Consider the following 13,668-nt stretch of genomic DNA (forward strand, 5'->3'; position numbering starts at 1 on the left):
ATGGCCAAAGCAGAGCTCATGAGCTTCTTTGGGAAATTGAATGATTCAGTACTTATCTGTTGGCTGGGTGGATGGAGGAAAAAAAAAGAAGCAGGAGAATGAGAAAGTTACCAAAGGATTTCTTTGTGATATAATGAGTGCATTTCAATGGCTTTTTTTTGTTGTTGTTGAAAAGCAGAAATATAAACTCTTGTTCTCTTGAGGAGGCTTACTCTCAAAATGCTGTGCCTCTCTGTAAAGATCATCGAAGGAAGGTTGTCCTACCCACCACAACTCTGTGGAGGGATATGTTTTGAGCTCTATGAATTCAGCCCCTCTAATCTAAAAGTGTTTGATCTAAGCTCAGTCAAATCAATAGCTCAAGAGTGGCCTGGGCTTGAAGTTCTTCCACAACTGAAAAAAAAATAGTAATGTTCTTATTATTAAAAAATGAGGACCAGGAACTGTGGGGAGAGATTGAGGGTAAGCCACAGAAACTGACTTTGAAAAATGTGTAGAATGTGGACTGCAGCAAGTGAGAGAGATTGAGATTCGCCACCAGGTAGAAATAGGGACCATGAGGAATTCGGAATTGATGAGAACCAGAACCTGTGTATAAGCAAAAGGAATGAGCTAATCAAAAATGCATGAAAGAGAGTGAAAAGGCCAACTGAGAGGAAATGCAAGACCACCTCCCAAAGCAGAGAGAAAGGAAGGAAAGCAAATCACGTTATGTTCATGTTGTATCAGGATCAAGACCCCTGTTTTCTTGTGGCTGAGGTCTCACAAATAGATGCCTTCCATATTCAACTCTGCATAAGCTCAGTCTTGATTCCTATTCATGTCTCCCTTGGTGTGCATTGTAAAAAGCTCTACTTGCGCTACCATTAATATATATCCCTTGCAAAGAACATTAACTATATCAGTTTTGGTTATAGGACTGAGAGGACTGAGCTCTGATCGAGGGTGTGTATCCAGGTTGTTACTATCGGTAACCATAATTATGTAATGTAGTAAGCCATTCAGTACTTAAGTTTTGCCATGGTTATAAATGAGGGGACTTTGGGAAACAGATTCCTTTCTTACCTCAGTGGTTCCCCGATTTTTTCAGGATAAGACACACATAGGAAATGAATATATTTGCAAAGCATATGATGTCCATGGAAGAACCTGCTCATCACCAGTGAGAGAACTACCCTAGGCACCCTAACCCACCAGTACCAAGAGCTTCAGGAGTTAGTAGTAAAAGTTGAAGCCCTTAAAATATCATCCGTAAGCTCTACCTTGGGCACCTGTTATGTACTGAGTTTGTGATTCCATATAGAAACCTCCTGTTGGTGTTCTGCAATAATTAAAACACAAAACTCCCTTACTTACTTCAGGATTCCACCCTTTTCACATGCATGTTTGTTGTAGGGTAGACCTTTGGCTAGAATGCTTCCAAATTTCTATCTCCACTCAAGAAAGCATTCAAGGAAGAAACAGAAGCGAGCAGGAAAGCAAGATTATATTTAAGACAAAGGGAAGTACACATTCAGGAAAGAGTGCTGACAATGTGAGAGTCAGACCACAATTGACTAGGATCTTCCTTTGTTGAAAGCACAGGAAATAGTGTCTGAATATTCTGACTAGATAGAGTTTCAGTGGGGTTTGGATTCTAACCATTTCCATGCCTCCTGCCATGAAGTCAGGTGCTTGATAGGCACAAGATTCAGGTGCAGGATGGAAATGATTGTGATGATCATGGTAATTTCATTATTATTTCATATCATCATAGCTACATTGAATAATTCCAGTTAGCTCCAGCTCTTAGGCAGCAAATCCCCCAGCAGTTGCAGTTGGCATGGATGGGAGTAGGGCTTTGTTGCTGTACTGGGGGCTACAGCACTCATGCTAACAATCCCAAGTTGCTTGCTACCTTCCTATTTACATCACTTTGACCGAAGTGATGATTCTTTCTTCTGCGGTTTTTACTCCCTGAGACTGTGAGCAAAAAAAAATTGTAATTGTAACATTTGTCTAAGTGGTAGAAGTTGTCATTTCTACCCTAGAACCAGCACTTAAAAGGGGGTTTGCATCTCTTCTGTGCAAGTCAGAATGTTTCATGCCATGGATGACAAACGGTTTTTATTTTATCCTCTTGCTAACCTTAGCCTAGAGCATAGAGTTGAGAAGCTTTTCAGCTTGCATGTGGGTGGATTGGTAATTTGACAGCTCTTGTGCTTCGGAATATACTGGTAGGATTTTGATGGATATTCTGTAATAAATGCTAAGCATAAGGGAACATTTTAGGACTACTCCAGGCAAGGCAAGCCTGGTATTATTCACCCTCTGAATTGTTCTATTTTAGTTGACAGTTTATTGCTTAAATCCCATATTATTCGCTAAAATGTGCTAGTTTGGGAAAAAGAATGATTTAGATAAGGATATGTGTTTTTGCAGAAATCTGAAATATGCAGTAATGTTATTGATAACTTACCATGCCTTGAACTCTCTAAGCATTGCACATGTATCTTAATTTCTATGGCAAATTTTAAGGAAAATAGTGTTTTCTTCACATGCTTAGTGATGAAACTTAGGCAATACCTGGAGAGGGGCAAAGTCAAGAGTTAAAATAGGGGCCAGTAGTTCGCCTGCTTACTGCTAGAATCAGGTAACCACTTCTGCTTTGAATATCTGAACTTGAAGTTAAAGGAATTATTATGCTCCTTCTGAGTCCTATTTATACTACTTTGAGGTGGTGGTGTTCTGCAAAAGCACGTCAATTCTAATGGAACTCAGTTTAATGGTCTCAGAATCATCTCATGATTGGCAAGTTACCACATTTATCAAAACAAAGGCACTCTATTTGCAGGAAATTGCTAGATATGGCGATGGTAAGAACAGATGTAAATGGTGTGTGAGGCTTCCAAGGGACAGTGTTGATGTGCTGTTTTGTTGCCTTTTGCTTTTGTGTGTTCGTCAGAAAAGCGACACGGCTTCATTTGGAACGAGCTTGTGGTATCTGGGAGGGCCTTTGTGCTAGGCTGCAAATCTTGACAGCACTTGCTTTGCTTTGTTCGTTTTCATATGTGTGTGTGAGAGCGATAGCAGGGCTCCCTGGGATACATGTGGGCTTCAGGCTTTGGACTTGAACTTCTGTGTGCCTCTTTCCTCAGTGCTCATTTTGTTCAGAAAGATTCAAGCGACAGAATAATTATGGACAAAATTAACTTCTCTCCTTGCGGGGAAAAAAAATGAATCATTGGGGAGCTAGATGTTGGCAGAAATCTGTCAGGAAGCCGAGTATTTCCCTCTGTTCTTTGTTTCTGGTTTCTTTCTCTTTTTCCCCCCTCTTCCCTTCTTGTTTTTTTTTTTGTTTGTTTGTTTGTTTGTTTCTACTTCCAATGCTGCCAAAAATTAAATTATCCCCAGTAAGCAAACAAAGACCTCAGAGCTCTGCAATCAAAATGACAAAACTGGAATTGTTTTTGAGTGCGAATTTTGGTGATTCTCTATGATCTATTACTGTGAGGCAGTTTCACATAATTGGCAAATTATGTCGCATTTAAAAAATAAAGTTGATAATAATTGGGTTTTTCTTCTTAGATATTTGTCATTTTTCGTACAGACTTATCATTGTAGCCAAAATGTACTGATTCTTTCCTACACAAAATGAAGAGGTATAAATTTAAATGTCTATTATGTGTGTGCATCACATATGATACTGCATCAATTTCTCCCCACCTATCAGAAAGAAATTATTACCCCATTGTATAGATAAGATTACAATCCTTATTTTATATTGAGATCCATAGAAGTCATACAACTTGTCCAAGATGACGCAGTCATGAAAAGTGATTAAATCTGGGTTGTTGTGGGATTTTTAAACATTGATTTACTTGAAAGCAGAGTAATAAAGAGAGAGCGCTAACTTTTGGTTCACTCCCCAAATGACCACAGTGGCCAGAGCTGGACCAGGTTGATACCAGTAGCCTGTAATTTCCTCTGGGTCTCCAGTCAGGTGATAGAGGCCCATTTTCAGCTGCTTTTCCAGGTGCATTAGTGGGGGTTGGGGAGTGGATTTGGAAGTGGAGCAACTAGAATTCAAACCTGTGCTCACATGGTTTGCCATCACAAGCAGTGGCTTAATTGTCTACATCAAGATACTACATACCTGCTATCACTTGGTAAGATGTGATCTATGTTCCCAAGAATCTCAAAATGTATTAAGAGACATGGTAATTATAACCAGGGTAAGTCCCATTCCAGTGGGTCACTTAGGGTGCCTGCTAACGACTGCCTGAGGTACAAGGAAAAGTAGGAAAGGCTCACCCAATGAGAAATGCTGGAAATAAGTCTCACCGTTAGCCAGGTTTTAGAGGAAGTGAGGATAACATGCCAGACTGAGAACAGGCAAGGCTGTAAAGAGTAAGGGGTAATCCTCCAGTGACATGTGCCCTCAGTATGTCTGGGTTTCCTGTGGGTGCTGTCACAGAGAGCTCCAGACCAGGAGCCTTCAAACAACAGAAACTCATGCTCTCAACTTTGGGGATCTGAAAGTGCAAACTCAAGGTGTCCCTATGGTGAGTTTCTTCTGAAGACTCTGATGGAAAAATCTGGGCCATGCCTGTCTCAGATTCTATTGGTAGCTTAGCATTCACTGACTTTTAGAAGTATCAATCCAGTCTTTGCCTCCGTCATCACCTAGGAGGGCCTTTGTGCTAGGCTGCAAATCTTGACAAAGTGAAGGAGCAACCAACAGAATGGGAGAAAATTTTTGCACACTACTCAAGTGATAAGGGACTAATATTCAGGATCTCATATGGGCAACGGTTCTAATCCTGGCAGCTCCACTTCCCATCCAGCTCCCTGCCTGTGGCCTAGGAAAGCAGTTGAGGACGGCCCCAAAGCTTTGGGACCCTGCACCCGCGTGGGAGACCTGGGAGAGGTTCCTGGTTCCCGGCTTTGGATCGGCGCAGCACCAGCCAATGCAGTCACTTGGGGAGTGAATCATCGGATGGAAGATCTTCCTCTCTGTTTCTCCTTCTCTCTGTATATCTGACTTTGTAATGAAAATAAATGAATCTTTAAAAAAAAAAAAGAAAGAAAAGATGCTCAGGCTCCCTAGCCACCAGGGAGATATAAATGAAAACCACATAGAGGCTTCACCTAATGCCAATGAGATTGGCCTACATTCAGAACTCTATTCACAACACCTGCTGCTGTGGATGTGGGGAGATAAATACCCTCCTTCACTGCTGTTGGGAGTGTAGGCTAGTACAACTATGGACATCAGTATGGAGAGTGCTTAGAGAATTGCAAACAAACCTGCCATATGACCCAGCTATACTGATGCTAGGAATATACCCAAAGAAAATGAAAACTGCGTATGTGAAGGGGATCTGTAATTCTATATATGCAGCAGCACAATCTACAATAGCAAAGACATGGAAACTATCCAGATTCTCATCCAAAGAGGAGTGCTTAAAGAAACTGGTACATCTATTCCATAGAATATTACTCAGCCATTAAAAAGAATGAAATCATATCTTTTGCAACTAGATGGTCCCAAGTAGAGACCATTATGCTCAGCGAAATACATCAACCCCAAAAGAACAAATACCATGTTCACCCTAATATAAGGAAACAATCATGCAAATTGTAAGTTTAATAACTCATTCCATACTGTTTTTTTTGCTGCATCCCATGTGTTTTGGTGTTTTTTTATTTCATTTTCATTTCTCTAAAATAATTTCTCTTATTGAATTCATCACTGGCTTGTGGATCACATGGTGGCATCATTTTACCCAAGAGGCTTTTGTATTTTTTTTTTCACCACCCATGCATTCAGTGATGCATTTTTTTTTTTACACCATGGTGCTGTAACTTTGTTGTTGTTGTTGTTTTAACTTCGTACCTGTTATTGACTTTGTTTTGTGGCTTCTCATTTAAGGGAATGTATAGTGATGACATGGAGAGCCTACCATATCCAGATGTGAAGATACAGTGCCATATGCATCCCTACTTCCAAATCAAATATGGACTCCCAATGAGACATCTAGACAATGGGATGCTGGAATGTCTGACACTGTACCAACAATGTCAGGACACGTTTGATGGAATTATAGCTCCTTATACAGGACCATACTATTGCAACCATGTGAGGAAAATCAGTCATTGGTGGGAGTTTGAGGTGGGGAGAATCCCAGACTCTATGGAATTGTACCATAAAATTCAAAATAAAAATTTAAAAAATCATCTATCTAGGGCTGGCACTGCTGTGTTGTAGGTAAAGTGATCAGTTGTAACACTCTCGTCCCATAGGGGCATGGGCTCAAGCCCTGGCTTCTCTACTTCCTTTTTAAAAATTATTTGTTATTAACATTGTATTATGTGATACAGTTTTATAAGCACTGGGGATTCCCCCCACCCCTCCCACAGCCCTCTTCCCACAGTGGATTGCTCCACCTTGCTGCATAACCGTGGTTCAAGTTCCGTTGAAATTCTTTCATTGCAAGCATATACCTAACATAAAGTCCAGTGTCTTATTGTCCAGATAAGTTCAGTGGCCTCTTGGGGAGACCTTCTCTGGTCTCCAGGTAGAGCTGACAGAGTAAAGTTCCGGTCAGTTAAAATCCCCAACAAAACATCAGTGTCAATATACAACAAATCTACTTCCAATCAACAGAAGATGGCACCTGTGTGGAAGACCTGGATGAAACAGGCTATGGACAGTCCTGTTGCTCATGATAATCTTGGCTGATGAAAAGGACGTGTTTGCCATACCCCCAGATATTTTCAGCAGTTCCGTGGTCCTGTTGGATCACTTGCATTCTACATACCCAAAAGGGAAGAGAGGAAGTAGAAAACTTTCCCTAGGCACCTTAAGGTGTCATGAGGCAAATGGTGTGAGAGCACTTCTCACATTCCACTAGTGAAAGCTGTTCTTCAGCTGCAGCCACCTGCCAAGGCACCTGGGAAATATGGTAGAGTTGGATAGCCATGCTCCCAGCAGCGGTCCTTTACTGTAGAAAAGCAAGAATGAATCTTAGAAGACAAGTAGTAGACCCTGCCATAGGATCTATGCAGCCAAATAATAGGAATGGCAATTATAATAGAGAAGCATGTTTCAAATGTTGATGTTATCAAGTTGCTATGTATTTAGCTGGCATTGATACAGAAGACATTCCACAGATAAAGATCCATGCTTTTCAGATTTACATACTGTTTTCTTACAGATATGAAAGGATCTTTAAGAAAGGACTGATTTATACTATTTAATTCTTAGGACAGCATTTCATGTAGAGGTTGACTGAGAATCTAGGGCTACCGTCTACTAGGAGTAGAAAGACTGCTAAGATACAGCCCGGTCTTGAAAGAGTTCATGGGATAGCAGCAGAGATGTCCAAAGAATTTCTTTTTATGTTTTTGAAAAGGTAATTTTTCTTTTATCAACATTTACCTGAAATCATACACATAACTCAGTGAATACCTGGGAGTTTGTGCAAAGGGAGGCGTGATGAAACACGTAGAACTAAATATGGAAGCCTGCTCCATCTTCCAAGGCTCTAGAATGGAAGAGAGATGTCAAAGAGGGAAGTGCAAGTTTCTCAGTGTTTATGACCCCTAAAATTCATATATGGGAAGAGGTGACACCTCGGGAAGTGATTGACTAGGTCTAGTGGGTAGAGTCTTCATTCATGCATTTAGTGCCCTTATGTGGAGAACCCAGAGCTTAGCTGCTTTTTCCTCTTGAAGACCAGGGAGACTTGAGACCCAAAGAAGTCCACACCAAGTGGCACTTACTCAAAAGAGCCAGAGGATCATGAAGAGGAATTGCCCCAGGGACCATGTGCAAAGACAAGTGCAATTCAGTGAGGCAGAGGAAAGGTGTGTGGAAGAGTTAACGTAGCAAGCTGGCTTGAGATGGACCTGTGTACATGACTGGTCCTTCGTGGTGTCTGGGAACTGGGATCTGAGAACAGTTTCCAACACCTTCACTGCTAAGGGTAACTCACTGTGCACAAATTACAAGCTCACACAATGTGATTTAAATGCTTGCTTTCTGGAATTAGTATTATGTGCCAGGTAGAGGGTACTGACAACTCTGACCCCAATGAAATCCATAATTATGAAGTTTCTAATGAGATTTTCCACCAATACCCATGTGCCGTCACAACTTTAGTGGAGGAATTATGTCCAATGTGACTCTACTGGGAGAGGATTGTGGGAAGCTTGCACTTGGATTGCCATGAACTTTGTCCCACACATCTTTTACCTTAGATTCTTACTGAAATAAACTTCTGCCATCTGCACATCCACAGTCTGCATACTTTAATCCTCCTGGGGAATTATTGGGTATAGGGATGGTCTTAGAGACCCCTGAAACAGCCAGCCTTACCAGAGTAATACAGTGAAAAATGCCTACCCCATGCTGTACTTTCTAACCTCCACTATAGAGATATATTTTAATTCCCATGTTCCAGAATTCACCACCTAATTATTTTGGCATGTTTTTGTTAATATACTATAACCACTCAGAAATTTTTGGAGTTTGCTAAGCTACTGTCATACACAGACTGTATTTTCTGTAATGTACAAGAGAGCTGGACACAAACTCCATACTGAAATACACTTTTATGGCTGCTTTCACTAATATTCTCACTAAGAGAGGAGCTAATGAGTAGCAAGAGCACTGCACCTGTCCGCGTCTGTCTGTCACAGGATGAGTTTGTGCCAAACTTAGTAACACAAACCACAATGTTTTAGGATATGTTTTTTACTTTGAGTATGCAAGATAAGGGATTATAGACCCATGGTGCCATCTTTCTGTGCTTATCAGCAAATTGAGAATTAGAGAAGCTAATTGATTTTCCAGCGGTAGCACAGCTTGTACCTGAGCTGTATTTTAAGTCTAGTGATGTCTAGGCCACATGCCAGAGGATTCTTATCTATTGTCCTTCTAGTTTATTTTATAATGGTTTCTTCTGCCTCTGAACAGCACTTAAGGGAGGGTGGTGTGGGGAAAAGTGGGGGCAGAAAGAAAATACTGGTCCTTCTTCAGAACAAATAAATTGATATTTTCCTTTTCCCATAACCTGATTCCAAATAGATGACTTTATTTTTGGCTTCTCTGAATCTAATTAAATAGCAAGACCCAAGAGGTATGAAAAGGCCCTATAGACATAGATCTTCCTAATTTCTTTCTTAGGGTGTTTCTGTTATGTTCTTAGTTGTGGCCACTCATTCTAAGAACGTGTCTGTCTGTCTGTCTGTCCATCTTCACTTGATTTGTGCCAGCAGGAATATGTTTTTATTCCTTTATCTCCTCATCTTATTTAGTGCAAGATACTCAATCATAATTGGAGTTGATGTTTTTCATTTAACTGAGTAGAAATTTTACTTATCCTGGGTGGAAGACCAGTTAGCTCACATCTCTTGGAAATAATTCCTAATAGACTTAAATACTTTTTGCCTTCATTGTGATGACAAGGAGATGATTTATAGAAAAACAAAAGAAAAAAAATTGTTTCAGAAAATAGCTTCCTTCAATAAAATAATAATAATAATAAATATGTTCTGGAGGAGGATCTGGGGGACAAATCCCTTGGCAACCAAAAAATGTAAACCTCTAAATTTTCAATTGTGCTGCTTCACCCCACCTGCCCTTTGCTTTTAAAACAAATGCTCCATCAGTTACAAAGATGTTGATAATCCAACATTCTCAGGACTTTACATCCCCCGAGCATTTATTATGCTAATGAGTCTGTTCTGCCTCCATCTGCAAGCTAGATTAGTTTAATTCTAAATGAAGTCTCCTTTTTTTCATATTTGACACATGCTTTAGTAGGGCCCAGAAAATGGTTCTTGCTCAGTGTAGTTAGGAATTCTGATATGTGAGTATGCTTACACAGTCAATATTCTGCACAAGGGTTTTATTGCATCCAGTGACACCACTAATCATTTTATTTGACTCTTAATTGAAAACCTCTGGTTCTTTTCTCTGCCTCTTCCAGCGACAGTTTTCTTGGAATTTTGGAAAAGACGGCGAGCAGTCATTGCTTACGACTGGGACTTGATAGACTGGGAAGAGGAGGAGGTTTGTACCATTTACCTCGGAGTTTGTTTGTTTGTTTGTTACAATTGTTATTATTTTCCATAATACAGTGTTGTCAATCTAGGGATTCTCCACTTCCTTCCCCACTACCCCTCCACCATTCTCTCCCTAATTTTTACAGTACTAAAGTCCTTTAGCAACCATTACAAGTTTAGAATTCTGCTATTTAAGTGCATGATGGTACTGTAGATATAGACAAGGTAAAAATCTAGTATCATGTTGTCAAGCTATATTTAACTGTCTCACTGGGAGTCCTCTTTTTATCTGCGAGTAGAGATACCTACTGCAATGTACCTTCGCTTCTGGTATGCTAGTCTCTGTTACACAGTTCATCTATGAGGATGTTTATTTACCCATATGTCTGTTTTTCTCATGTGTGGATGAAGTTTGCCTTGTAAAAGAGAGAGAACATATGATAACTCAGAATTTTTTTTTAAAAAAGATGTTTAATACCTGTCTGTAAAACATTTTAAGCTGTCTAAAAGGGGTCTTGCAGAATATTTTTTAAAAGACTACATTCTGAAAAAAAAATAATAATAAAATAAAAATAAAAATAAAAGACTACATTCTGATTTGTTAGCATAGTAAAATTGCCTGAGTATATGAAGAATTCTACTTGGAGACCACCAAACGCATTGATAGTAAAGTTTTATTTCAGTTTCTTAAATTCCACCCATTTGCTTCAGCAGAAAGAGGGTATGCACAACTCATGGAAAATATAGGTAAACCTCCCAAAAGAAGAAATTCATGGGCCTGTTGCAATGAGAACTCTGGTACCCAGGCAGTATCCAGATGTGCCAGGCCCAGAGGAGGCTTCCCTGGTGGATGTGGCGGAATGTAGGGCCAACTGTGAGCCAAACCATCTAGTGTATCATCAGTCCCTGGGACTGCCCTTTCTTGGCATATTCCCAAGTGCCCCCACACTCCCTTCCCTCCTCTGGACCAGCACACTGTCTTTCCCTAGCTGTGTGCTATCTTGTTGCCCGGGCCTGCCCATGCCTACTGGGTTTGAGTACCACAGGACCCTGCTGGCTCTTCACTGTTGTCCTGGCCTCAACCATTTTTCCTTCCTCACATAGATCTCTTACTCAGAGCTTCACTATGCTGGTGAATCGCATAAACTAATCACATGTTGTAATACGGGGATTAATGGATGTCTTCCCTGTGTATATATTTTTATATATTAAAAGGAACCTTCTAGAACCCTACATAATAAGAATTCTATCCTTGTAATAAGCTTGATGAAGAGTTTTTTGCTTGTTTGTTTGTTTTGGGTTTTTAAAATTTTCTTTAACTTACGCCTTGTGAATGGCAACTTTTTCTCTGTATTCTGTGAATATGCTTCTGTTCTCAAATGATATCCAATCAGTCACACAAATGACATCCATCCAGTTGTTCTCATACAAATGTGATCTATTAGTTGTAGTGCTGTGCTCGCTGACCTTCTAGGGTCACAAAGTCCTTACAGGCATGTAGGAAAAACCTGGCTACACTAACAGAATTGTGCACAGAAGCTGCTATCAATGTGTACCCATTCTCCATGGTCTTTCTTATCATTCACTTCTTTTCTGTCACTACCTTCATTGGCTTCTCCAACCTTCCTGCCTGGATTGACTCGGCTTCCCTTTCGCCAGTTTCTGCTCATTCTCCGTGGCTTTCAAGGCACTCCAACAGAGCAGGTGCTTAATTCACTGGAACCACTTCAGTGTAACCTCTTGCTCATTGTCTCCTCCTAATCCAGGAATTGCTTTTTAGTCAGGCACTCTGCACATGTGTACGGGACTTCCTGTATGAAAAGAAGCTTCATTTTGAATTAGAATTGGAAAAGCCTTGATTTTAGCTGATTCTGAAAGGTGCTTTCTCTGTTTTAAATGCCAATTAGCACGACATTGAAAATCTATTGATTACGGATAAATGACTTATAGGAAAATATTAAAAAGAGATGCAGCATGTTTTCAGTAGACTGTCTAAAAATGAAGAAAAGCAGGATAAAACTATGAATTATACTGTCATTAAAACCACAAAATGGATTTAAACGTTTTCTTGTTCAGATACCACCTTTGTGCTTGTGTCCATTTTACTGCCTCATAATAAAAGTAAAAACTTAATAAACGTTCCTGACCATTAGGTAAAGACAGGTGGTCCTACTAACAACTATGATTCTCAGTTTATTGCTTTAATCCTAGCTTCATAATGGAGGAACTAAATGCCAGCTTAAATTACATTGCTAGCTTTTAATGATAATAAATTTTGACCTTCAGTCTTTAGAGTCTTTAGGTGGTTTTTTGTGTGTTTTTTTGTTTGTTTGTTTGTTTTGTTTTACAAATTTTACCTTCCAAATATTTCAGTCTAAGTCCCCAAGTCCAGTCCACTTCATTGGTTGACTGAATCATGAGGCAGTCATTTTGTGGTACTTTAAAATAGGCTTTATTTCTTGAATAAGCACTTCTTCAATGCATACATGCATATCTGCTTGTTCTTTAGGAGGAAATCCGACCTCAGTTTGAAGCCAAGTATTCCAAGAAGGAGCGGATGAATCCCATTTCAGGAAAGCCGGAACCTTACCAAGCGTTTGCAGACAAGTGCAGCAGACTTATCGTTTCTGCATCTGGGATCTTTTTTATGGTTTGAAGCTCTTTTTTTAATAAGATTGTTTCATAAAATACAAGCTCGTTGCATAATAGCAGTAACAATATCAGGCATTCGCATAGTTTTTACAAATCATTTTTCACACATGGTATGGTTTAGCTATAATGGTCTGGAATAACGTTGCTGTCCCCATAAAATAGATGGCACAACGGAGGCTCCACAAGGTTACAGGGCATTTTCAGGGTCATCAGATTAGTAGCCAAAAACCCAGACATTCTAATCCAGTGCTCCTTCCACACACAGTGTTCCATTTTGTCACACTGAAAGGAACTAAAAATGTGAACTAAAATCTACAACAGTGTTTTTCTAACTTGTTTCCACCATGCCCATACAATAAACAATATGAAAAAAAGTGGACAGATAGAAACAATAAGTTATTTTCATGCCCAAAATTGAAATACATGCATAAATTCTTCATAATATACATTTTCCGTGAATTTTTCAAAGACCTACGTGTATGCATGAATTTTATTTTTTCACTGAAATATGCCTATCTGACTATGCTATCATTTATATCTTTAAGCTCATTTTTAATTAATATTCTGACGTATTTTTATACATTCTCTGTCATAACCAGGATGTGCTATGCACATAGATGTATGAGTACATAGCTGATTGTCATAACCAAAACAGTGCTCAATTTTACAATAGGCAATGCTTTTTTTGTTTTATGATGGTGTTAGCTTTTTTGTTAGTGCCAGATACATCTTGCTGAAGTAGATCTCATTAATGGTCACATCAGCTTGAGAAGCAGTGGGAGCCAGTTGGATAACTCTAAGAAGTTAATTTGTGATGAACTTGGATATTTCTGATATTGATATACATATGCAAATCCCATAAGGGATGGTTTAAACTCCTCTTTTCGGATCATGTGCCTGTGAATATCCTAGAATTTAATAGTAGAAAAGACAAGGAGATTCCCCACATCTTGTCAGTGAAGA

At 39.6% G+C, this 13,668-nt stretch overlaps 1 protein-coding gene across 1 annotated transcript in view; it reads left to right on the forward strand.

The window, feature by feature from the left end:
• ANO4 (anoctamin 4) overlaps nucleotides 1-13,668 on the forward strand; it is a 147,129-nt gene that overhangs the window by 100,993 nt on the left and 32,468 nt on the right. The window contains exons 14-15 of the mRNA XM_040990900.1: nucleotides 9,978-10,060; nucleotides 12,563-12,703. Coding sequence (XP_040846834.1) covers nucleotides 9,978-10,060; nucleotides 12,563-12,703 — 224 coding nt within the window. The remainder of the gene's footprint in view (nucleotides 1-9,977; nucleotides 10,061-12,562; nucleotides 12,704-13,668) is intronic.

The sequence above is a fragment of the Ochotona curzoniae genome, unplaced genomic scaffold (genome assembly GCF_017591425.1).
Source record: "Ochotona curzoniae isolate NIBS_2020 unplaced genomic scaffold, NIBS_Ocur_1.0 contig_1014, whole genome shotgun sequence".
In the NCBI taxonomy this organism is placed as follows: Eukaryota; Metazoa; Chordata; class Mammalia; order Lagomorpha; family Ochotonidae; genus Ochotona; species Ochotona curzoniae.